Source organism: Syngnathus typhle, linkage group LG12, assembly GCF_033458585.1.
Source record: "Syngnathus typhle isolate RoL2023-S1 ecotype Sweden linkage group LG12, RoL_Styp_1.0, whole genome shotgun sequence".
Classification (NCBI taxonomy): Eukaryota; Metazoa; Chordata; class Actinopteri; order Syngnathiformes; family Syngnathidae; genus Syngnathus; species Syngnathus typhle.
In genome coordinates, this window is record NC_083749.1 from 3779108 (window position 1) to 3803903 (window position 24796).

The window sequence follows — 24796 nt, forward strand, 5'->3', positions numbered from 1 at the left end:
CTCGGAAAACAACCTTTAGTAGATTATGCTTAATGTAAACTCGCTCTTGCTTCAGGTATGACGAGGACGCTGCCGCTGAGGACAAGACGGAAAACTCCTGTGTGCCTCAGTACCAGAGCAGCAAGCTGCAAGTTCTTACCCATTTTGTGTCGGAAAATGAAGAAGACACGACTGAGGACGATGAGCAAGGTCAGCAGAACTTCCTGCTAGGCAGCGACTGGCAGGTGGATGTGACGCAACTGGTGAAGGACTCACTCAGGGTGGACGACCCGAAGATTGCGCAACTGTGGGAGGGTCAAGTCGTGATTGGACGAAGCGCCGGAATGACCAAAATACAGGTAGTGTGCTTTTTTTTTTTTTGGTCGATAACCCTACTCCCAAACTGAGCAAGTGTTGTTTTGCAGGTACTGTCACCTCTGACCTCGTTGGTCCTGGCCGAGAGGACGGTCAAGGTGCTGGATGACAAAGTGAGTGTGACAGAACTGGGGGTCCAGTTGGTTTCTGGACTTTCCTTGTCGCTGCACCTCAGCCCAGGGAGCAACAGCGCTATTGTCGCCACTGCAAGCACGCAGGAAGTCATTGAAGCGGCCCAACAGGTAAGCACCCCCTTTTGTTTTTTTATTAGTATGCACCGTATCGCCACTTTATGTTAAGTTCAAGTGGTGCCGATAATTAAAGCTGTGTTTCTTTTATTTTTCTTAACTTTACATTGGGGCCCTTTGATTTGCATATACAAGCAGTGAACATCTCTGTTATTCCGATCATTATCATTTCAAATGGTACGAGGCAACTGACTTTGCCCTTAGAGAGAAAAGGATATGTCTTGAGGAGATATTTTCTCCGATTTCCTTCCGTCTCTCATATAATTAGGATGCACTTGCAATTCACTATTTTAAGCAATGTGCATATGATTGTTTTTCAGAGTTATTTTCAGGGTTTGTTTGCATACTGGGTTACCGAAGCCTTGGTGAGGGTTCAGACCAAACGACTTCCCTTTTTACGTTTTGCTTCCATGTAACGTAAGATGGATAAAAATGGAAGAAAAGGAAAAAATCAATCTGATCATATTAAATGAACCGTTCATATTATTTCCCTAGGAGTCCTTCATCAGCGCCTGGCTACAGTTTAGCGATGGTTCCATGACTCCACTGGAGAATTACAACCCGGCCCATTTCACCCTGACAGCCACCTCGCTGGACGAGCGGGTGGTGGTAGCCCAGCGTAACGCAGCGTGGAGGTGGCCGGTCATCGTGGCGAAGGGCGAAGGTCAAGGTTTGCTTGTACGTGTTGAAATGAGCATGTCCGACACGTGCCAGAATGGAAAGAAGCGTGCCAGTATTGCCACCGGGACGGCCAACGTACAGGTGAGGTTCGGAGGACCCGAGGAGCTCTATAAACGTTCAGGTGAGCGACCCACACGGCCCGATACGCATTATTACGGCGGATCGATCTCGGACATGGAAACCGGCTTAGTTAACCGTGGAGCTACTACCATTAGAGGTCACGTCCCGGTGAGAGCCAATGGGGGTCGTCTGTCTGCAGACACTGGGGGGAAAATCCAAAGTGACTTCTCAGACTATCCGGACCAGGTGGAGCATCCACGTAGTCGCAGCACCGATGATGATCTGCCCACCCGAAGAGCCATGACCGACCTGGAGATCGGAATGTACGCCCTGTTGGGAGTCTTCTGCCTGGCCATCCTTGTATTCCTCATCAACTGCATCTCTTACACGTATAAATATCGAAGCAAGCATCTGTCTCTCGAGGCTCCCGAGACCATGCCCCATTCCCACGATTGGGTGTGGTTGGGCCAAGAGGAGGGCCTCTGCCTGCAGCGACAGCAACTGGACGAGCAGGGCGGCACCCCCGAGGAAGGTAGCCAATTATTGAACGGCGGCGCCCAGCATCCAGGCGGAGGTCGGGATCCCAGAAGCGAGTCGCTCAATTCCCCTACCACCAAGAGAAAGCGAGTGAAATTCACTACTTTTTCCAACATCAAATCCAGTAACGGATGTCCCGTGCTGAGCCCGTTAGCATTAATGCAAACCAGTGAGATCAAGTGGGTTTGTCCGGACATTGAGCTCGGGGACTCCAAGGATCTTAGGAACTACATGGAAAAGTTAAACGAGAACGCCATCAAGAACATTGCCTGAATGCCGGTCGTCCATTCCGAGAACTTAAAAGTGAAACTCACCCGAATGCCTTCGGAATGATGAAGGGAAGTCAAAGGAAATGAGGTGAGGAAGAAACCAGACATTGGTTCTTCTTTCCCCGCACCAGACCGGAACTTTAGACCCGCGACGGCACTAAGAAACTCAAAAGCGAGCGACCGCGATCAATTATTCGCCGCAGCACCACAACAAAAAGACAAAATGTGATCTTGATATTGTTGCTTATCTTAAATGTACGTTCTTTGTATTTAATTGAGGTTCCGTTTCATATTCTGTGCGTCCTGTAATTTGCTTTCTTTTCTTTTGATATCATCAAACTTTTAATTGTACTGTATTGTTTGTGCTCTGCTTGCTATTGCAGAGTTGCTGTATGCCCTGTACTGCAAAACGCCAATTATAGATTCTTGGAGGAATTTTCTACCTGCTATATAAATGCAAAGTTTTATTTAGCGAGATTATATGTATAGTAACAATTTGTATAAATACATTTCTTTCTTTTTTTTTTTTTTTCCTTTGTTACCAGAAACCAGATCAATGCATGATGTTATGGAGGAATGTGTGTTGGATCTGGTAACTGGAATGAAGGTGTGTAGATATGGAATATCCTTGGGCACATGTCACTATGGTATTGTAAAAATTAGTTTTGGGTCGGCCTCTGTATGTTGCTACTGATTTGAATTGTGTATTTTGCCCTTTAGATAACGATTCCCCTTTTGATTCCGTTGCGTCACTCAATAGAAGAACAACGGATTATGATTTAGAGCATCATAGACAATCTCTTATTTATAAGAAGTCTGTACCATCTGTGTGGCCCAAGTTACACACTTAAAGAACTATATGTGACATTTTGGACGCCTGGAAAAAAAAAAAAAATAGTCATGACAGTGAATAAACAAACAATCGCTAACTGTGAAACGTGGCCTCGTCACTCATCCTGTCACGCCTGCGTCAAGATGGTCCTTCCTAAATGAATTGTGTCTGAAGGTGACTTCTCTCTGTCACACTGATATGTGATTCATTGGTCTAGCTATAATTTATCAGCTTGTATTTTGGGATGTTTATGACAGGAAAAATTTTCTTCGTCAGAAAACTGTCCATTTTTTTCCTCGGGATATTCCAAGTGAAAATGTTTTATTTGCAGGAAGAAATTATTTTAAAAAAAGAAGAAAGGTCGGAATAATGTTAAATTAATATTTGGAAATGAGTTAACCATAAGGACAAATGCTTGAAACTCATGTAACCTTCACAGACAATTAGTTTCCTCGCAGACTATCAAAGACCTGCTCTTCTTCGTCAAAGGGCAAACTAATTAGAGATTTCAATCTTATTCCATGTTAATGTGGCATTTTCCATGCAACTCGTGTAACATTGAGGTGAAATCAACGCAAGGACTGAACAAAGTAGGTAAAAAAAAAAAATGTCTGAACGAGTTGACGGTGTTTCTGTCCGAAACAGCCCCCCCCATTCAGCATTAACCTTCCTCCATTTGTGCTCAGACCTTCATCCTGAAAATGGCAGGTAGTCAACGCCCTGACAATTCATCAGTTATAATGAGTCAGACGCCCGTCACCACAACAAACTCTGCCGGCACCCCGCTGATTTTCCCTGCGGTTGCCATACCAACACTCCTGAACCCATCGGACAAGGAACGGTAATTAAAGTGGACGCTGCGAAACGAACTACACGCTTCCCTATGAAGAAGTAGAAGCACATTTGTCATTTTTAACCACCAGAGTTGACAACAGTGTAATTCCACAATATTCGTCGTTCATTATAATAAGAACGCAAGTCGTTTTTAGCTCCAGTTGTTTCCAAACATATTTCGGCACGCTCCCTCCACCAACACATTTCTGCTTACATTATCACTGATGATATTTTTATTTCTACTTCTGTCTTTTCTAGTGTCCTTGGGGAGTCCGGGAGGGGTAATGATATGTATTCTGGATCCCCTTGTGTAATAATAATAATAATAATAACGAGGACTTGTGAGAGTGTCGGTATTTTCGACACAATGTCACACTAACAGAAAGTTTCGGGAACAAGACTTATACGATCATACGTTTATAATCAAAAAATCAAATTCCAGAAAGTGGGAAGCCATGCCGCAGTTTGGTTTTCGCCGCACGTGCTTTTCATCAACCAGCAGATAAACAAGCTAGCTCCGAGAAGTTTGTTTACCTGACGGCTCAGGTGATTAGAAGCACGTGTTTTTCCACCCCTGCTGTTTTTCCACTTTGTCTGTTCAGTTTTTGTTCCAAACGCAAAAAGACTCTCAAAGATAACACTGTCAGTAAGCTTCACTTCAATCTAACAAAGCTGCAAACTGGAAAAGGAAATCTTGAATGAGATCTTACTGTTTTCTGTTATCTTATTTCATACTGTGGCCAGTTGTGTTTTTCAACCAGAACTCTCATTTTGTGCAAATATTCTGTTTACCCTTTAGCCTGGTTACTGTATTTGTATGCAAAGAATTTAAAAATTCCCTTTCAGGTGGAATGTGTGAATAATTCTGCTTCATCGTAAATATTCCCGAACAACAAAGAACGATGTTGATGCTTCCTACACAAACTATGGCAAGGATAACATATCTTTCTGTTAAGTAGGTGTTTGCGTGTGTTTGTGTTTGCAGTTGCGGATCAGAAATTATTGGCTTGTCTTTTTTTTTTTCTGACTGTGTAAAGGATAAAAAGGATAAACAATGCCAACAGGAAGATGTGCACACAGTCGTAAAAATGAGGTCTCTTGAGATAGAGGAAATGTTTGAGCTTTTTCAAACAAGGATTTTTTCGCCAACAAGTCGTCTGCGTTCCTGCTGTGGAAGAACTGCAAAGTGACAAGATCTCATATGCATTCTCTCATTTCATTGAATTCTGTGGTGTATTGCTTTTCGCCAAGTATTCCTGTGTGTAGTTATGACAGTTTAGATAGTTATTTAAAAGAAAAATGTTCAATTTAAAATCCAAATTTGAGACTTTTGTCGCGAGGAGGTGCAAGTTAACAGGTTGAAATGTACAAGAGTGGGACCCACTTGAAGTTCAAGATGTTGTGTGCCAAGCAGACTTTATTTTCCTCCACACAGGACGAAAAGAATACCGATCTGATTGTCGTCAGTGAAAGAAAGTACAAAACCGTAAGGGCCCCGAAATTGAACCCTGTGGAACACCAACAACGATTGGACAGTTTGGGAAATGACACCAAGATAAATCATTTTATGAACAATGGTACAGCTCAACTTTTTAAATAATAATAATAACCAACTGAACAAATGTGGTTGCACAAGTGTGCACGTTGTGTCCATGTCCAAAGAGGCTCTGTGTTTAATGTTCCGTTCAAAAAGGTGTCCCCTCCCCCTCCGAAATGTCAAGCCTACTCGTCTTGATGTTCCCTTATTGATTTATCAAATTATAGTCGGGCTATGAGAGGTGACAAGTAACATTACTACTAAAATGAGAGGGAGGACATTGTATTTTTCATGGCACCGGATGCTTCTTGCTCCAAATCAACACGGCAGCCTCCTCGCAGCCGGGCTTCCAAAGAGCGCTCTGACAAATCCCGACAGTGTTTTGGAGTCTTTTTTGAAAAAGAATCCATTTTTTCCTCGTGTGATTTGGATGTTGGTAGGGGGTGTTAATGTGGCATGTTCATTATGTTAGCGGTGACTATTTTCTTTAGGGCTCACTCTGCCATTTAAACATTGATTTGCACCTCTACCATTGTGTCAAAAACCTTTTACCTCATTCTCTCTAACAAAGAGAACCCAAGTTTATTAAAATGCAAATTGCAAAATGCAAAAAATCAGCCTAGATATTCAAACGTCGACAATTATCCGGGGACCAGTCGAGTCTCGACAACTTACCAGTTGTCCAAAATGAATCGACGTCGTTCTTCGAGTGTCTGCAAAAATGACAGATAGCATCTGCTTGTTCAAAATAGTTGAGGCAACTCCAAGTGAGAATCTATTAGCAAAACAAATCAAGCTCCTGGTTATTGGATTTGAACAGATGGAGGAAGAAATTTGTGTCTATATATTTCGACATTGTAGGACTTGGCAAGAATTTTGCAAAACTTTTTACATTGACAGGATGAAGGGACAGAAATGATGGCAAGAAAATGAAAACACTTTCTCCTCCCAATTTCCAACGCAACACTGTGCAATGACAGTTTACCGCCACAGAACTCAGGGTGGCCCCATTTGATAGCGTCACATGAATCCCCATAGTAGACTATCTACGGGTTGTCAGATGAAAGCAGAAGTCAACCACCTGCTGGGCGCAAGCATGCCGCTGTTTGATCGCAGCAACCTGTCCTACACAATAACGCCGATATGCTCAAATGGCATATCTCAAAAACAACAGAAGAGCTGTCCTTGTCTTGCATAAAATGGCGCAAGCAGCGCACCCATCGCTTCCAAACGGTGCCAGATGGAAGCATGTGGTGAACATGTGGACTTCCAAATAAAGCTTTTTTGTCCGATTATTATTTTTTTGACATATGAATGCATTTATAGACGATGACATCACCAACACTTTAAATGAGCAATGTTTCCTCATAGTTGATTTAGTTTTCCATTTCATGTTTTCCTTGTCTTGTTAGATTCTTGTGTCCACCTGATCTCACCTTTCTGGTATTACCCAGTCAGCTTCTTCAAATCTTGTGTCTTGTCCAGGTATTGCTAGTCACCTCATCAGTTAGTTACCGTATATTCTGCACTATAAGGCGCACGGGATTATAAAGCGCACCTTCAATGACTGGCCCATTTTAAAACTTTGTCCATATATAAGGCGCACTGGATTATAAAGCGCACCTTCAGTGAATGGCCCATTTTAAAACTTTGTCCATATATAAGATATATACATTTGGCCCGCGGGTTGGACTTTGGACACGCCTGCTGTAGTGGCTCAATATTGGTCCATATATGAGGCGCACCTGATTATAAGGCGCACTTTCGGCTTTTGAGAAAATTGGAGGTTTTTAGGCGCGCCTTATAGTGCGGAAAATACGGTATTTAACTCGCTGCTTTCGATTTGTTGTAAGTTTTCTCTGCGTTGCCGTCTTGCTCACGTTTCCTAGTTTTTGTTTGACTTCATTTGATCCTGCCAGTACTTTATTTAGCCTTTTCCTCCCATTACGAAACTTCCAATAAGTGAACTCATGGCTCGCTTCCATGCACTTGGGTTAGAAGTAACAAAGTTCTACATGCACTTCCCACTGTGAAGCAAAATCCAAGCAGCCTTGAGTGGAAAGGGCTCTTCATGAAACTTGCACACACAAACAGGATGCCTGCTATCAATTATACCTGTGCTTTTCCTGCCATGACATTTTCAAATGATCCACTCAGCGAGTCACCCGGCCGTGAATAATTCACTGGCAGCATCCCGACGGCTTTGACAGCAACATGATGTAGTGCGCACTCGCGCTCGGGGTGAGAATGCGTTGATGTGGAGTTATTGCTGATAGCCATGTTTGATATAAATGAGACTCGCAAAAGATCAGCCTCATGTTGCGTGCAAAGTGGCTTCGAACAGATGTTGTGCGTGCACTCGGGATGTTTCTCCGGCGCTTTACCCGTCATGTCACTGAGAAGAGTCCATGCAGTAAATAAACATGCCTGTTCCTCGTGGTCATCCGGAAACGTCCGTAAAGAGAGGCTCCATTAATGCATCTCTAATCCAGCAATACAATGACCCCAATCCTTTAAATCTGTCAATAGGGGAGCTGATGCTCCAGATTAGAGATCCTTCTGCGATGATACCAACATGCTGTTTGAACTTAAATATCTTGCTTACCTTTTTAACTGCTAACTGTTAACTTGGTCAAAACACATTTTCAGTTCTGTTTAGGTTTTTATTATGTCTGATGAAACCAAGGTTGCATAAGGGACGAACAAGTCAAGTGTGTGATTCACTCTGATGGGAAGCACCAAAAGTTACAAAAACAACATCAAATAAATATGAAATAAGACCATAACCGAGCAAAAATACTGGAAAATGTTACTTCTCTGTCTTGCTCTTGTTTACCTGTGGGGGATAATAAAAAATTCAACAGTGTTTAAATTCATATATCTTTATTACATACAAAGATATAAACATAAAATATCATAAAAATTTCTACCGATTTGAATGTTATATTACAGTTGGGCTAAAAAAGAAAATGGGGAGTATCAATAACGCCAATGCAGCGCCTGCCTGGAGTCATTTCCTCCAGTGTCGCTCCTCTGTGCAGATTTAATATTGGCAAAGTACATTTCACTGAATTATGACATCATCCTTAAATCCCATTCGATAGTAATTAAATAATCAAACCCCGCTGATTCATCGCACGGGCATTAGTCGATAATCCAAATCATTCACGACGCGGCTTTCATGTGAATGACTCCGCTATTGAAAAGCTTTTAAAACAATAAATGAATGAAAGCAAATTTCACTTCAACTAATACTGTACATCTACTTGTCCTTTTTTGGGCAGAATCTTTTTATCAGACTAATGGGAGGCTACGTATAAAAGGCATCATGATATAATTATATGTACATATGAAATCTGTTGAATATTTATTGCTTCCATTTTAAACATGAGAAGGTTAGACAATAACCATTACCTACAATATCTTCAGTGCCGCCAGGGAAAAACAATGGGAAATAACTTATCCCCAAATTAATTACAAAACTCGGCAAAGATTATATTTGCATAACATACTTTCATTTCCATAAATATCACCGGATGCAGCTGTGACAGATTGCTAAAATTAACATAACAAATGTTGCGTATTTTCTGACCAATTGCACAAAGTCCGCGAAGTGCTAGGGACTATAAAAACAAGGTAAAAAGAATAAATTACATTACAGCACTTGTAAAAAAGTGCACCAATATTTACAGATGTTTCATATATTTCATGGGGTAGCATGTTAGCCCGATGGTTAGCATATCTTAAGGTAAACTGTTCTGTGGATTTGGTCGGAACACCCCGAAAAACTCACTGGGGGTCTCCATGGGGTTTGACGACCGGCCACGGCATGTCAGGTAGTGGCAACTGTGGCTCAGCAGGGGGCGCCTGCTCTTGCTGCTGGTTGGTCCAGTTAAAGTCCACGCCGTTGCTCTTCAGCGCAGCCAAGTGTTTGATGTCCAATGTGGTGAAGGTGGTGAACTGGACCTGGTTCCTCTTACTAGTTGGCGAGTGGAGAGGCTCGTTCCGGTGAGGCCTGGCGAGCAAGGTGGCCGAACGGTTCGCCATTGGGTCGACGACTTTTCTGTGAAGCTGCTGTTGGGAGCCGGTTCTGTTGCGGCCCAAGGTGGCAGTTCTTTCGGGAACGCTGGCGACGGCGGGACCCGCGGTGGGTAGGGTGCTATCCGTGCCGCGGTGGCCCTTGGTATCGGTCGAGCGGCGGGTCAGCGTTGACGTTTTAGGGGGTCCGGATTGCGGATTGTTGCTCCCTAACCACACCCAGTCATGCTTATGATCTTTTGCGTCCCCGCTGGGTGTCGGTCCTGCTTTTATAGGGGTCTTGTGATTTCGGAAACAGAGTCTGTGTAAAGCACAGTTAAGCAAAAACCCAAAGATAGCGATACACAGCACACCCACTAAGGAATAAATGCCAATTTCCAAATCGGACATGGAGCGGAATGTACGTATGAGGTCACTCTCGATGACTTTGGGTGACCTGGGTTTGGGAGCTTCTTTCTTCTGGGAAACGTCGGATTTAGATTTGTTTGGGGGTGAATTGGGGTTCTCAAGCATGTTGCCAAAGCCTCTCTTCTGGACACTAGTTGTAGTATCAGCAGGTCTGGCAGTGCTTGTGGATGTCTCCACGATGACAATCAAAGTGGGCGTGGCCATAGATGGAGAACTTTGTGTAGCTTTGCGGGTTGCTGCAGTCCAAGCAACGGGTGACTGCACGCTTCCGGTCATGCTGCTGGTTTCTGGTACTGTCCTGAAGCCATCTGTGATTAAACGCTGGGACGCCATGGTTGTTTTAAGCTCTCCTGCCATTTCTGAAGTGACTCCATTTGAATTTTTCTCTTGACCATAGCCGTCCTTTCCTCCAAAACCTTGACCGCCACCCTGGACGTTCATCCGTAGGAGCCCCGTCCCGACCGCCAATTTGCTCTTCCTCTTAGATTTCTGACATTCCTCGCAAATCTTCAACTCTACTCTGACCAGCGCCCCCTGGCCCCGCCCTTCGCTTTGCGCCACAACAAAGGTGAACTGCGGAGTACGGCGAACTGTAGCCACAGTCTCATCTGGAGTGGAGACCGTTAGCGAGTAGATACTGCGGTCGAAGATCGTTAGAGGGACGATGGCGCCGTCGCTGAACTGGACCCAGCAATTGACGGCGGCTTCCTAGGAAAGGTGGAAAGAGACCAGATTATCTGCAGGAAACAAGCAAAAGTCCGATCATAGATTTGAACCCAGAACCCAGTAATTGCCTTATGATACTAAATATCCTCTGCTAATGTCTTTACCCTGACACTCCAGGGAGTGCTATAGCAGCATAAAAACGTGTAACTGTCCCAAAGAGAATACGCCTGCTTTACAGGATCTACAGTAACAAGAACAGAATCAGTCACGCTGATCACATCAACACACAATGGCCTATTTTCTCTCGCTAATACGAGCCACTGGGGAGTCACAGAAATTACTTTAGATTTTGGATTTGAATACATTATCAATCGCCCTGAGCAGATCGCTAAAAGCTTTCCATCGTAGTCTCGTCTCTTGTCTGCGGGTTTGTAACCGTTTATCATCGACTCGGGCGGAGGGCCGAGGCCGGTCCGGACCAGCCGCGGCGGTTGTGAGTAAAGTGAGCCGTCCCTCCCGCGGCTATAGACTGCCTAATTGGTGTTTGAAAACAGGCACGCGGCCACGGCTCGATGCACGAGCGAGCTTTTAAACGGAACAGCCGTGTGTGTAGCTGTCATCCGCCACCGCCCGGCTCGGCACGGTTGCCGTGACTGCGAATGTGGCGTGTTCACATTCCGAGCGATCAAAGAAGAACATAAGTGATTTGACATCCTCAGAGGACATCGTCGCAGCAGGGAGGCTACCCAGCGGTGCTTTACGTTCGATTCTTGATTTCAGAGGACTTTAATGACAGTGCTGGAAAACGTGAATAATGCATGACAGGTGTATTGTAAAAGTGTTTAGAATGATTATGGCTATTACTGAAGATAGGATCATTTTTGCTTTTGACTTATGGACCTTGAAACGTTGGCAAAAAGCTTTGCTGTGACCTTCACAGAGTATAAAACTGCAAAACCGTGGTCGAAAAACTTCAACGGACAGCGATCCCATGCTGTCGTTAGCTAGCACTGTTTTTCGAGTAACACACTTTGGCAGAGGAATATTTAGTCTCAAGGACACTGTCAGTCAGAAGATGGACATGTGGAAAAAGCCAACCACTCACAATTTTAAGTGCATATATGTTTTCACAGACAGCCCACCCAAGCACGCAAAAAACATGCAAACGCCATCACTGAAAAGGTGCAAGCTGGGATTCAAACTGAGATCAATTTTATGCTTCAAGTGTCCGAATTTTCCAGTTCCTTGCCTGTTTGAGCTGTGTGATGGTCTCGCGAGTAGTTGCCATGGCAACAATGGCGCTGTTGCTCCCCGGGCCGGGCTGCAGGGACAGCGAAAGTCCAGACACCAACTGTACTCCCAACTCCATCACGCTCACTTTATCGTCCACCACTGTGACGGCCTTCTCGGCCAGGACTGATGATGTGAGCGGAGAGACCACCTGCGGACGGTAGCGTCTCGTTAAAAAAAGAAATGTCCCCGATGTACGCCGTGGATTTTTTTACGTAAAAAACCGTATGTCTCACTTGAACGGTAGTATTGCCCACAGATCGTCCTTGAAGAACTTCTCCATCTTGAATCCTGGCCACATCTGGGTCTGCCACGTTTAGATAGTAGCGCACTAGATTGGTCACGTCCACCTATCAATCAAATTAGAGAAAAGATTCAAACTAAATTTCAGCCGTATGTTGAGTTTTTGGTCAATATTTTTACCTGCCAATCAGGACCCAGGAAATAATCAACCGGCTTGGCCCCGGTTAGCAAGTCTGGCAATGCTCCTGATTGGGCCTCGAAGGTTGTAATCACCCTCAATGTGGAGTGCTGATACTGCAGCATGCAACCCCTGCCCTTCCGCATCTCCTCCTCCTCTTCGCTATTCCAGGTGGGCCTGAAACACAAAAGCCAGAAATGCCATTTCAGCTTTCATCTGCTTTGGATTTCATTCTATCAGGACAGAGCAACTAGAAGTCTGTCAAACAATATTGATTCCTCTTGAAAACATTTTCCCGTGCATCAAGGTTAAGAGGAACTTGACCTGACTGCGTCTGCCGCAAAGTATCGAGTGATCCCGGATGTGAAACCCAACCAAAATATTCAATTGTTACACTCTTGAAAGCCAACGGGGTCATCAGACGAGCGCCATCGTTGCTATTGAGTGGAAATATAATGACAAGTGAACAGCGTTGGACGAAAATCCACTAACCTTCATCTCCAGGGCATTTGTACTTATTCTGTTTTTCATCATCCTGGCGACTAATGCACCAGACGGACATTTTTTGTGACTAATGTAGACGAGAGATCGAATCTACTTCAAACTAAGCTTTAACTCTTCCTGGTATTTTGTACAATATAAGGTCATATTTAATTATTAGGCCTTGGAGTGATGTCATGGGAGTCAGGGTCAAACGCAGAAGCGTTCATGTCCGAGCGCATCCCAGAAACGAACCGTTTGATCCGTCTGACTCGCCTTGACCATGAAAATGGAGTGGCTATTTGATGAAATGGAAGAAAGTCCCGATTCCCTAGAAATGAACTTACTTTCGGTTGCTGCCGGTAATGGGAACTCTCCAGCCCTTGATTTGGTTGAGTTCGGGGTCGGCCACGTCGATACGAAGCGGGAGGCGCGGCATCCACACGTTCACCTCCAACTGCGCGCTTAGGAAGCCGTAGGTGAAGTTGATCATCACTCGGCTCTTCCCGTTTGACTCCTTGCCGGTGACGAAGACAAAGTCGCAACGCTCGGAAACCTAAGCAAAAACAAACGGGTGGAAGCTTACTGGATTATTTTTTGTCGTAAGGCACGAAGGATTCCGAAATTTAAATGAAATGAAAATGATTTGTTTAGTTTCTATTAGTTTTATTATCAGATTTGTCTTTAATATATGGAGTACAAGATAAGTATTGCGAAATAAAATGAAGTCCAGCAACACCAAACTAACAAGCACACGTTGCTCGCAAGAAGTCACAACGAAGCCTTGATTAAACGGCGCCCGAATGTAAATCAGCGCTGTCTTACGAGCACACCTTTCGTGGCGTACTCGAGGCGGGAACGTCGCCGTCGCAGTCATTAACCGCAATGAGGTGAGACACAGCAGTTGGTGTGTTTTATTTAAGATTGGAGGCCTATCTGCGCCTCTGCCGCCGCCGCCGCCGCCGCCTCACTTATCTTAACAAACCAGTGGTTCCACTGAGGTAATTGGGAGAGCACTAGACTGGAGAATAGGCTGTAGTGCCAGAAGAGAGGCAAGATAAAAGAGGCAGGTGGAATAAAAATTGGAGGAAAAAAGCAAAATGGGGGAATGACTTCCCAGGTAAAGTCAACTTGAATCCCAAAGGAAATGGCGTGGAAGGCTGCCCACCAAGCTCCAAAGACATGTTAAATGTCTTCCCGCAGAAGAAAAAGCTTTTCTGATTTGCAATTTATTGGCTTCTCCGAGAGGAAAACTAACGTGAGACACGGTGCACGGCTTCGCAGATGGAGAGCAGCAATGCGCCGAGCAGCCTCGCACGATTCACCTCCAGCAATTTCCTGCCAGCGCATTGCAAATTCTTCCCGGAATATTCTTTTGCCACCTTACATCAGCTTCACGTCTCCATTGGTGTAAAAGTAGAGAAAGTAAAGCATCACGTCGTTTTTACAGTGACACCATTTTTTATCGTTATTGGGGAGACGTGTATTGATAAAAAAATAATAATAAGTTATGAGAATATTTTTCTGTGTATATTTCTATTTAATATTTTTCTTTTTTCCATATTTTCTTGTTGATCAATTCTACCACAATGGACCATTTTGTGCAATGCCCAGATAGTAAATGCGTGCCAATAAAACAATTTTTGTGTTGTTTCTAAAAACGCAATTAGTATGTTTGATTATTAATGCAAGCTATCTTGAATAAAAATTAATCATCACTGCGGTCTTACATGTGTCCTCACTGTTTTCAAGATTACAATGTTTATTCTTGTTTTTGTTTTTCAGTCAAAAGAAAAACTTAACATCGCCACCAAAAAAAATAACCGCAGTGCATTAAAGTGCAAATTCTCCAAAATGCTTTTGACTTTATCTCATCATTGATGTTCCGTTAAGGGAGGTCACCGATCCCTCTAAGCTTAAAAGCCCATTCAGGGGGCATAATATTAACTAGATTATTATGAGTAATTTTATCCCTCCCCCTCCCTTAAAAAAAAAACATTTCTCCATCTCTCAGTCTCTTAAGATGACTCACTTTAAACACAGCAAGCAATAGAAGATTGCAAAGGTCTTCATTTTTCTCCCACTCTCTCGTGTTTCCGCGCGCTTCGGCTGTCGTGGTAACGTGAAGCCATTACAGAAAGGTCGAGCCACTGTGCTTATGGACTGACGGCCGTCATAAGCACTCCATAATACCTCGTGTGTAGGAGTTTCCTTTCCTGCGTCGCCCATTAAGAGCCCAACAGGTGCTTAGTGGGGGGCGTGTCATCGAATCAAATAACCCACCGTCTTACCTTGAGAACGTCTTTGTCAGTGGACCTGCAGCTGGTTAAACTGCTGACGTCGACGATGGCGCCGCCGGCCTCCACTGCCAAAGTTTTCACGGGGACTTTGACCACTTTGCCTGTCAGCACGGCCGTGTTCAATATATCGGTGCTCTGTTAGGAGAGGGGGAGCAGGTTAGTTATGTGGATTATTTGATTCAAAAATCAATAGAATTGCTACATTGTGTATAAAATGAGGGGGAAAGAAAGTTCTAATTTTTTTGACTGGTGCTTGGCAGCATTCTGGGCCATGTGCATCCTTGTAAGTCGCCATCAAGAAAGGCTGATCTGGCTTTATTTTCAAACTTTAACTAGTCCCTCAACATGGATTTACAGCTGCTTTCCAGTTAATAAGATCTCTGCCGTTTTAATTTATTTTAGCCGCTGTGTCTAAGAAGCTAAGGCTGATCAGCATTTTTTTTTTTTTTTATCTTCATACTGTATTTTTTATTTGATTTTTTTTGCCAGGGTGGACCAAAGTATCAAGCAACAGCGGGGCAGATGTTGTCCGCCTGCTTCACAATCTGAGCTCGGTCGGCTTGACAGCTGCTGACCGCAATTTCAAACAAGACATGCTCTATTAGAGCCGAGCCCGCGACACCGACCCAAACATAAGCCGCTGGATCAGCGTTAAGACAAAATCAGAAAAAAGCAATGTCAGCTCTGACTACGACGCCGCCTTTCCAAAATGTTGTCACCTCATTTGCATATGTTGGATTACATTTTATGCCATGTCCACTTGGACCCCCCAACTCCCGTTTAATTTCATCCATCATTATGTGGAAGGAAAACGAATGTTTGGGGTCAAAATACCTCAATCTTATTTTCTTGCTATCTTTGTTCGTATGAGTGGTGGCGATCCGAGCGCAAGAACTGATCCTGAGGTTCTGGTCTCTCCACTGCCTTAAATCCGGCGACTCGTGTAGCCACTCACAGTAATTTCCCCCTGAAAAGCACCCCCTTGACCATCTGTCTACTTTTTGAAAGCCTCTCCAGCTCCCCTTTCATTTCCGCCGCAATGCTACCACTTTCCACCCACCTGAGCAAACCCCTTCTTCTCCCCAGAGATACAAAATCACTTCAAAAATCCTGTCTTGCTTCCAAGGATTTGATTTTATATTTCTTTGTCTTACCATGACCAGAGGGGCCAGTCCCACATAGTCTCTCTGGGTGGTGTAGATCCGCATCTGGCCCACATCTCTGACGTTCCCCGGCTGATCCAGTCTCCAGGAGATTGTGTGAGTCTCAACCAGCTCTGAAACATCTTTTGGCACAAAGTCCAACTGCAGAACTTCGACAAGTCCCCTGTTCAAAAAGAGTCACGTTAACATCGATGCAAAACAAGGAATATAATAATAAAAATAAATATACACAATTTTAGCATTGCACAAAAGTTCTTCAAAAATGTCAGAGATTATAAATTGGGGCACAATAACCCCGTGACCTCACAAGAATGAGAGCATTAACATTGCTAAATTTGGGTTCAATGGAATAAATAATAACAAAAAAATATATTGTTTTGAGTTAGCTCCAAGCACTGCTGCGGCACAGCATCACAAGAACACCCGAGACATATTTGTGGTGTTGTTTTCCTCGACATTTAACATGCAGGTGAAAATGTTCAAACAAGCTTTGCACTCCGATGTTTACTCGGTTGGGAGACACCAACAAAAAATACGGAAAATAAAAGAAATGACAAAGTTTGGAGGAAGCAAGAAGGCCTAATAAGAATCCTGACATGGTGGGTTGAATAGCGTCAGGATGAAAAGGTTTCAAACGCTCCTTAAACTGAAATGTACGGTGACAAAAAGTCACAAAGCACACCAAAGCAATTTCGAGTGTTTTATGTTGCCACCAGCTTTTCCCCAACTTATTTTGGCCCGAGTGATGCGGGCTCATTAAAGTTTCTGTCCGACTCCTCGCTGACTTTCTATTGCCTCTCTGCAGTGAGCCACACTCACCTCTTGTCAGCACATTTTCTTTTTGTCCAGCGTTTGATTATTTTGCTTTCAGGAAGCCGTTTGGAAAGTCTGCCTCGTAGTTATGCTCTTGATACAAAGCACGGACCGGGTAAATGTCGGACCAAGTTGCGGTAGATTGAAAGAATGGGAATTGAAACGGTTTCAGTTTGGGCTCCAGTATCACAAAAAAAACAAAAGAAACTTTAAAGAGGGTAAAAAACATTTACTAATACTGATGCAAAAATGACAAATAATTTAAGCCAAATTGTTTCTAACAACCAACCAAAAAAAAATTCAAACCCATTACCGACCATGAGGTCACCAAGACATTCAAATATCGTTTATACTCGTCGACGGCTTTTAAAATTATTGCCAACATGTTCTCCTAAAATAAACCCAAAAGTGCAAATCCGCTGGTGTCGATGGACGAGGTTAAACGAGTCAACATCTGTGACAGTTTTAGCACCACTCAAGTGAAATATGTTTGACATGAAAGCTGCTTTTAGCATTCATCGCTAAAACCACATCATAATTGAAAAACGATTTTTGGTAAGTTTTCTTAAATAACACACTTTTTTAACAGATTTTATTTTATAAAATGTTCACGTTTAAAAAAGCTGTGATTTTTTTTGTCAAATTTCTATAAAATTAACTGATTTTTTTTTGTTATCAAATTTTGTTCAAATTTTCACATTTTAAAAAGCTGTGAATTTTTTTTGTCAAATCTTTAAAATCAGTCAAAAATACTTTTTTTATTACTGGAACCGAGCCAGGTCGATTTAGCTGCTTTTCTGAAACTATTCAGACAGAAAGAAACATGGAAGGGGTTGTGCCCCTTTATCCTGGAAAGTCTTCCATTGAGGGGGGGTGTTAAATCCTCCTTCATATCACTTCAGAATCCGGCGCGGTGCGCGTGGAAAGGGACCAACGGGCGGGAGGGTGAGCCCAATACGTCGGACCCGACTTGGAATATCTCTCTTTTCTAATCCCCCCCGCTTGTGAACGTGCAAGCGCTTAAGCCAGGATAACCGAGCCGTGATTATGGATGATTACAGATAAGCGGGTCGAGCCGGACGGTGGGTGGCCGCCCGCCCGCTCTGGTTGCTTGCATTTTAGTCGCTGGACTGAAAGTGTGATCATAATAACGCCAGTGATTTTAAAGACACACCCGCAATGTGGACTTCGTGGCAAAACACTAATAGAACGTGTTTCCATCATGTCTTGAGATGTTCGGTCGGACCAGACGATGTAATCCAAATGTAATGTGCTGACCTCTTTGGCGTGAGCGCAACCTTCCTTCGGCAAACCACCGAGACGGTGTTTGGGATGATGACTCTGCCGGGTTCTCTTTTGACGTCCCACAGTATCGGGTCACTGGGCCGCACGGTGACAAACGACAATCCCGGCTTGACCGTCGCCCTAAAGTAAACAAATAGACCGACATCAGCACGTTAAATCGGTGTTGACGTTGGAACTGCACGTTTTGGGTCCAGCTCAAACTAAAAAATGATTTAAAAGTGTGTCATTAATGTTCAGAGTTGTAAAACCAAAGTTTTTCCCATCTTCTAATTGCCCTTCTGGCAGTCCCCAGAAGTCGATCCAGTAAAGGGATTTGTACGGGAGCGAGACAAATCTGCAAATTGGACAGATCTGCAATAACTGTGGCAATATAAGTGCGGACAAAGAAATATAATTTTTTCCCGAAAACTGTGGCTAATGACAGTAAAATAATAATTAGGGAAGATTTTTTTTTCCTGTGTTTTATCACTCATTTTGAGCTTGATGTGACGAATGACCCAATAAACAGATGAGTCGCAAGCTGCGGGCAGACTGCGAATTAGCATTAATTAGCATTCATTTTTGTTGGCCCCAGAGAAGTCGCACTTAATTAGATTCAAAAACATGACGCAGCACTGATCACACTTTGGATGACAAATTTAAATGGATGCAATCGGCCCAAGAGGATCCAATAGACACCTGAGTTTACAGAACAATCAAGCTTCCATCTGGCTGTTACATCACAAACGTCCTGATGCATTTTGGGAATAGAACATAGCGAGGGACGTCGAGCCATATGCGCCCAAGTGATTTGGGAGATGTGAACTGATTCTGATCCAAAGTTATCACGTGTGGAATCACACATATGTTTCTGAGAACAAGCCAATTTCCTCGCGGTGAAGATTCAGGGAAGTAGCTGGAAGTGTTCCACGGGGAGTCAAGAGCGGCTCACTCAAAAAATCGGATGGAATCGTTTGGAAAAACATCGACGAGAAGATCCAATGTTTTTTTCTTCATTATGTCAGACATTTAATCATTTTTGTGCTCAGGGTTTTTTATTTTAACGTTAAAGTAGAGGTCATCGGATAATCATCACACAGAATGTTTTGCAATCAAACAGTCATAAACGGAACAATCCATTTGCGGGGAGGCCGGGTCAAGGTCAAACACGCATCTAGAGTAAGTAAAGCACTGAAATGGCTGACATTTCAATCAACAGCAGACGAGGGCTGAGATCAATTCGGAAATCAATATACGCTGCGGGCACAAAGGGAAGCCCATGAAAAAGAAAAAAAAAAAAAACACCAAATTAAATTTTACAAATATTGTTTTAATTATCTGATGAATGTAAAAACATTTTTGCATCCTTAATGAGAGGACTAGTTATTTATTTATTTCTGCAGAATTCTTTCCTGGAGCAGTGACTCAGCTTCTCTGGTCCATCAAAGTTTTGACATTCCAAAATTTCTCAGACTCTTTCACGAGTCCCTTTTTTTAATGGAATGCCCCAAAGGAGTGTGAGCAGGTATATCCAGCAAGCAAAATTACGATTTGGACTCTGTTTGCCTATTTGTCAAGTGGAGCTTATAAAAACTATTTTTGAACAAGTATTATTTCCCAGCAATGTTTGTATTTTACCTTCATTTGAAATTTTCCACATGACCTTTGACATTAATGGCACCTCCTCTCCAGCCCTATTTTCAATTTCCGTTTGCCATGCTAATGTCAGATCTTGTATGATTACTTCTACCATCCAAATGGTAAAAAGAAAATCTTATATGATTACTTCTACCATCCAAATGGTAAAAACTAATCACAAATACATTCACCGTTAAATCTTTGACGTCTATATCCGTCAATGGTAGTGAAGGAGTCAACATCGTGAGTACTGTCCAATCAGATGTGCATGATGATAATGACTAAAAATAAACATAAACAAACACTCACATGCAGGTGGATATGAACATGCATGACATATGACAGATGCACCCGCTTAATCCTCACAGTGGGCTCAAATCATCTCTACCCTTAAGGGTTAACCTCTTGATTCATTTTCAATCAGGGCCACAAAGATAATCTGGCCAAGTCTCGCTGGAGAGGACTCAATCTTCGGTCAAAGACGTGAAGTAGAGCAAGGATTTCTCCCAGGACCTATCAATCACTTTGCCAAGCTCCTCAGAGTGAGCCTTCACTCGGATTTAAGTGTGGGCCAATCTCATTCTGGATGTGGCGCCGGGTCAGACGTACAAGGACTTGAAAGCACTGACCCGAACGGAGGAACTTCACTTGTGTGGTCAATAAGTAGGATTTTCAGAAGGGGGACGGGAGGGTATTTCAGGTGAAGAGGATAAAAATCCAAAAGGCTTGTGGGAGGTCAGCGTGTCATTTTAATAACTAGCGCTGAGCTGCATCAGGTCACTGGGTCAGCGTGTTTGTGTTGGGTCAGCCTGATGCAAGAGGAAAGGTCAGTGGGACTACTCCATGTGCCAGTTTAACTTTGTTTTCATGGATTAACACACATATCTTTGCATGTCCCTCCATTTTCCCGCAGATTATGTTCAGTGTGCGATATCACGGATTAGATTATATAAAGATACATCGGAGCGAAGAGAAACGCTAAACGAGCGTGACGCGAAGTCGAGACGGCGACGTTGGTAGAAACCTCCGACGGATTGCGCCGTGGTTTTTATTCTACCTCCGCTCTTACCCAAAGGATCGGGAAAGATGTTTGTTTTTTGTGCTCCATGAAACAAGATACATTATTCATGGAGTCAACTACCCAGAGAAAACGTTTGGAATGTTGGCAGGATGTCGAGATATGAAAACCATTGAATCATTTGCCAATTATGTCCCTGCTTACGGAAGAGTGCTTGCCGTAACTCCCCCTCCCCCCCACTAAGTGAGACATTAGACGGGATCAAACATGTCAGTAATTTATGAAGGTAGTGAAACCGGCTGGCGGCGGGAGGCGTGGTGGCGCTCGTGTCAAGCCCCATCAGCGTTTAAATGCCTTAAGTAAGCATTTAAATGCATGGAGTACGTCCGGCACGATTTCGCCCGTATGTCCTGGTGAAGCAACCTGATTTCTTTTCACAACACCGCCCATCCTCAAAAAGCCATTTTTTGGTCCAGGAATTATGACTGAACAGTGTTAGAGGAAAGAGATCATGAATGTGTCTTACCTAAGTGTGAAACTCTCCAAGGTTGATGTACTTGCAAGGAAGACGTAAAAAGTCAGAACATCATCAGACCTGAGAGGTTTGGAGGAGGTCTGGATGACTAAGGCTCCTCCTAATCTCAGACGAGAATAGGTTGCGTTCCCAGGTGGAGTTTTAAGAAGGTTAACATTTCCTATTCTTCTCAAGGGTGTTCCTGACCCTTCCTGGACCCCCGCCCTCCCTACTCCGACTCGTTGCAGGCTATCCTGAGGCGTACACAGGCCTGTCTGGTCCATCCGACTCTGGAAGTAGACCTCCACGAGATTTCCCTGAAGCCCCTTTACGGTTTCGGTTCGCTCTTTGCTGGATCCGCCGGGTCGAGTGGAGGAACTGAACCAGGCTGGTTCGGGTTTCAGCTGCGCTACACAGAACCTATCCGGGGATACCAGACATGCCCCGCGGACTTCCCTCGTCCCCCAGAAGGCGTAGGCTGTCACGCAATGAGCGCCGTCGGGCGTGTTTTCCTGAGCTCCGCCGAGTTCACGAGGCATGTGGAAGAGGATTTTGACCACCCGGGATGAGGAACGCACCTGGCGCCCTAAAATGACCGGTATAATCCTGCGTCCACTGAGCAGCACCTCTGGTGGAATTGGGGCGTCCACACTGAGCGGACCGTATGAGGCATTCAGAACCGTCTTGAGTAAACCAGAACCTGGATCAGTGATGAGAAAAGTTTGTGAGTGAGCCTTCAGGCTGGAGTTCCCTTGTGGGTCAGGACTGTCCTGCGTCAAAACCACATGATCGGCATTGAGGACCCGAAATCTGACTGCAGGATAAACCGGTTGTGGACTCGAGGTCTTGGTATCTTTTTGCTGGCTCTCAACATCTGTTGGGAGGAAGAAAATATTTCTTTAGTGAGCGGGTTGAGAGCTAGAACTTTGGGAATGATGGAGTTGATCAGGTCATGTTGCTCATCTGAGACTAAAACGCAATAACAATCCCTCACGTGGTTCCTGCAATGCGAAGAAAATAACACTCGAGACGGAAACGGGAGACAAACAGGAAATGGAGTACTTTGACAAAAGTAGAAACAGGAAATTAGTTGAACCTTTGCCCCGAATGTGATTTAAGAAAATGACAACAAAGGTGAGCTAACAGCTCAGTTAGTAGAATTTCGGTGAGAACAAATGATGTTCTCTTCTCTCGGCAAGCCGAAGCAGGGCAGCATTATTTATGACACATATTTCATAAACAATGTGCTTTGCAACCATTTAGAGATTTATAGACCATACTGTTTGCAGGTGTTGCTTCACCGTTTGTGTTCATAAATCCATTGGTAAGAGGTCTTGCTGCTTTCATGATTTATAGCAGACTTTCAAAAAAATGAGTAAATTGATTTATTATTATTATTTGTTAATATGTTATTCCCTTTGGCAGACTGATGCCAGTATCACAAGGAGACACTCGGTTTCTATTCCAAATTTGCTTTTCAGATAAGCTTTATAAATGAGGAAGAAATAATTGGATTGCCTCCACATACACTTCAACCATTGAATTTATTTCTAAGTGCATACGACAAGAGGTGTTAAACTATTTACGGGAAATAGCAAAGAAAATTCACTCAAACTTACCTTTTATTACCGCCGTGAGCACAGCAACTGTCACCACGGGCGACATGAGACGCAGGAGAAAGTTAAACATCTTGTCAATTCCGGATGAGAAAAAAAAACCTCAAAAAAGCTTTAGATACACAAATAGTTTCCTTTCATTGCAAAAAAAAAATTCTCTCGTTGAATGTTGGGTGAACAAAAAGATGCGAAAGTTTGCACAGGGTAGAAGAGCGCCAGGCTCACGACTATTCCCATGGTCGAAATCTGTAAACATGTGCAGTGTGTCAGATTAACGGCAGCCACGTGGGCGGAGGAAGAGCTGCGAGCAAATTAAATGCACACGAGGTCAAAGGGATCAGCGCTTTCTCTGCGACTCACTTTAAATTTGATCTAACAAATGATGAACATGATTCCACGCCAGGGGTCCAATTCACATCATACCATTAGCGTTTTGAATACTATTTCGTGACTATGTTATTACATTCCTCACATGTTATACGGCGATATTAAACTTCATTGTACGCCGCAGAGCTCCCCCAAGGCCTGACAATTACTATGCTTGAAATTTTTAAATATATTATTCATGATGAAATGACTTCTATTAAGTACCGTGGTTATCACTCCAAACGTGAGAATGAAATCCAAAGGATTGTTTAATTTTTGCGTGTATGCAATTCAAGTTATGCTTTCTAAATGACAATCGTTGCTACACAGGCATAATTTGTCCTTTTTATTTTTGCCAGATGTCACCCACAGAACCTCAGGCTGTGGCGGCGCCGCATGGGATCATATCTGAGGCTGCAGGATGGAGCAGATGGGTGCAGGTATAAGCTTAAGCCTCGATGATATGACGGCGGCACACATTGGGCAGCGATTGCAAATGAAAAAAAAAATTAGTCACGTAATACTGTTCTGCTGGGTATCTCCTATATACTGAATGTGGACAAAAAGATGGTAAGCTACAGAATATTTGCGATGTTGTTAGACCTGTTCAAAGAGTGCTCACGATTCTTTATCCTCTGCAAAGACTGATCGACGCTACTGCGGCTAATTGAGGAGCTGAGACGTCTCCATGTTTCTATTATACTGCCCCCAGGTGGCCAAGGTGCACACACCAGAAGTAACATTTTCAAAAATCGGATCAAAAAAAATAAAAATACATGCATTCACACCACCTTAGCTGGAAGCCAGGAGTTGTCCAAAATGCACTACTGGTCCAGCTTGCTCAAACTTCATTCCCTCAGTCGACCCTTTTTAATATGAAAGCGCCTGTTGCCAAGTCGAGTCTCCCGCACTTACTTCAGGGACACTTTTATAACAAGGTGCCAGGAGCCGATGCAGACATTACGGGTAAATAAAGACGTCTTTGTCTCACCGCAGAGGCTGACAGGGACATATACCTTCGAGAAACATTCCAAGGACTCCAAAATACTTCAAGTTTGAAAAGTGAATGCAGTCTATAAAATGTTTCTTGGCTGTGCTGTTGAGATTGTTTTTGAGACTTCTGAGTGTCATTATCAAAAATTAGGCTGAGGACCTTTCAGTTGATTTGTATCTATTGTTGCTTAGTCCTTCACTTAAACAGTGCAATGTGAAACCAGCGCCTTGCATTCACATTGCTGTGGTAAGACGTGACAAAACAAAATGGAAACATCGTATCTACCCGAGATGCTGCATGTTAAATGTTTGAATGTGTGCAGAAATTTGTTTTTGACGTCTATATTCGTCAATGGCAGTGACAAGTTAATAGTTCACGGTCCACATGGTGAATAAATGCAATCCCATTGTGAGTTTTAACAAATGTATCAATGTT

The 24796-nt window shown here is 43.5% G+C and overlaps 2 protein-coding genes across 3 annotated transcripts in view; one reads left to right on the forward strand and one right to left on the reverse strand.

Moving 5' to 3' along the window:
* si:dkey-112m2.1 (transmembrane protein 132C) overlaps positions 1-3025 on the forward strand; it is a 69701-nt gene extending 66676 nt beyond the window's left edge. For both annotated transcript variants that reach the window (XM_061292548.1, XM_061292549.1), the window contains 3 exons: positions 56-338; positions 405-596; positions 1098-3025. In XM_061292548.1, the coding sequence (XP_061148532.1) occupies positions 56-338; positions 405-596; positions 1098-2153 (1531 nt within the window). In that variant the 3' untranslated portion in view covers positions 2154-3025. The remainder of the gene's footprint in view (positions 1-55; positions 339-404; positions 597-1097) is intronic.
* A 5417-nt stretch (positions 3026-8442) lies between these two features.
* Positions 8443-23074, reverse strand: LOC133163754 (transmembrane protein 132C-like). The gene is made up of 10 exons (XM_061293970.1): positions 23005-23074; positions 21398-22259; positions 18210-18356; positions 16110-16281; positions 14947-15090; positions 13003-13211; positions 12178-12352; positions 11991-12104; positions 11714-11905; positions 8443-10506 (listed from the first exon to the last, which is right to left on the reverse strand). The coding sequence occupies exons 1-10, from the start codon at positions 23072-23074 to the stop codon at positions 9142-9144; spliced, it is 3450 nt and encodes a 1149-aa protein (XP_061149954.1). The 3' UTR covers positions 8443-9141.
* Positions 23075-24796: the final 1722 nt, after the last annotated feature.

Bases quoted from the DNA above. Each gene is read 5' to 3' on its own strand.
- LOC133163754 (XM_061293970.1), bottom strand. From the start codon at position 23,074: ATGTTTAACTTTCTCCTGCGTCTCATGTCGCCCGTGGTGACAGTTGCT. The intron at 12,353-13,002 runs GTAAGTTCATTT...TTTGTGTTTCAG, and splicing joins ATTACCGGCAGCAACCGAAA to GCCCACCTGGAATAGCGAAG. The intron at 10,507-11,713 runs GCAAGGAACTGG...CACCTTTCCTAG, and splicing joins CCATCACACAGCTCAAACAG to GAAGCCGCCGTCAATTGCTG.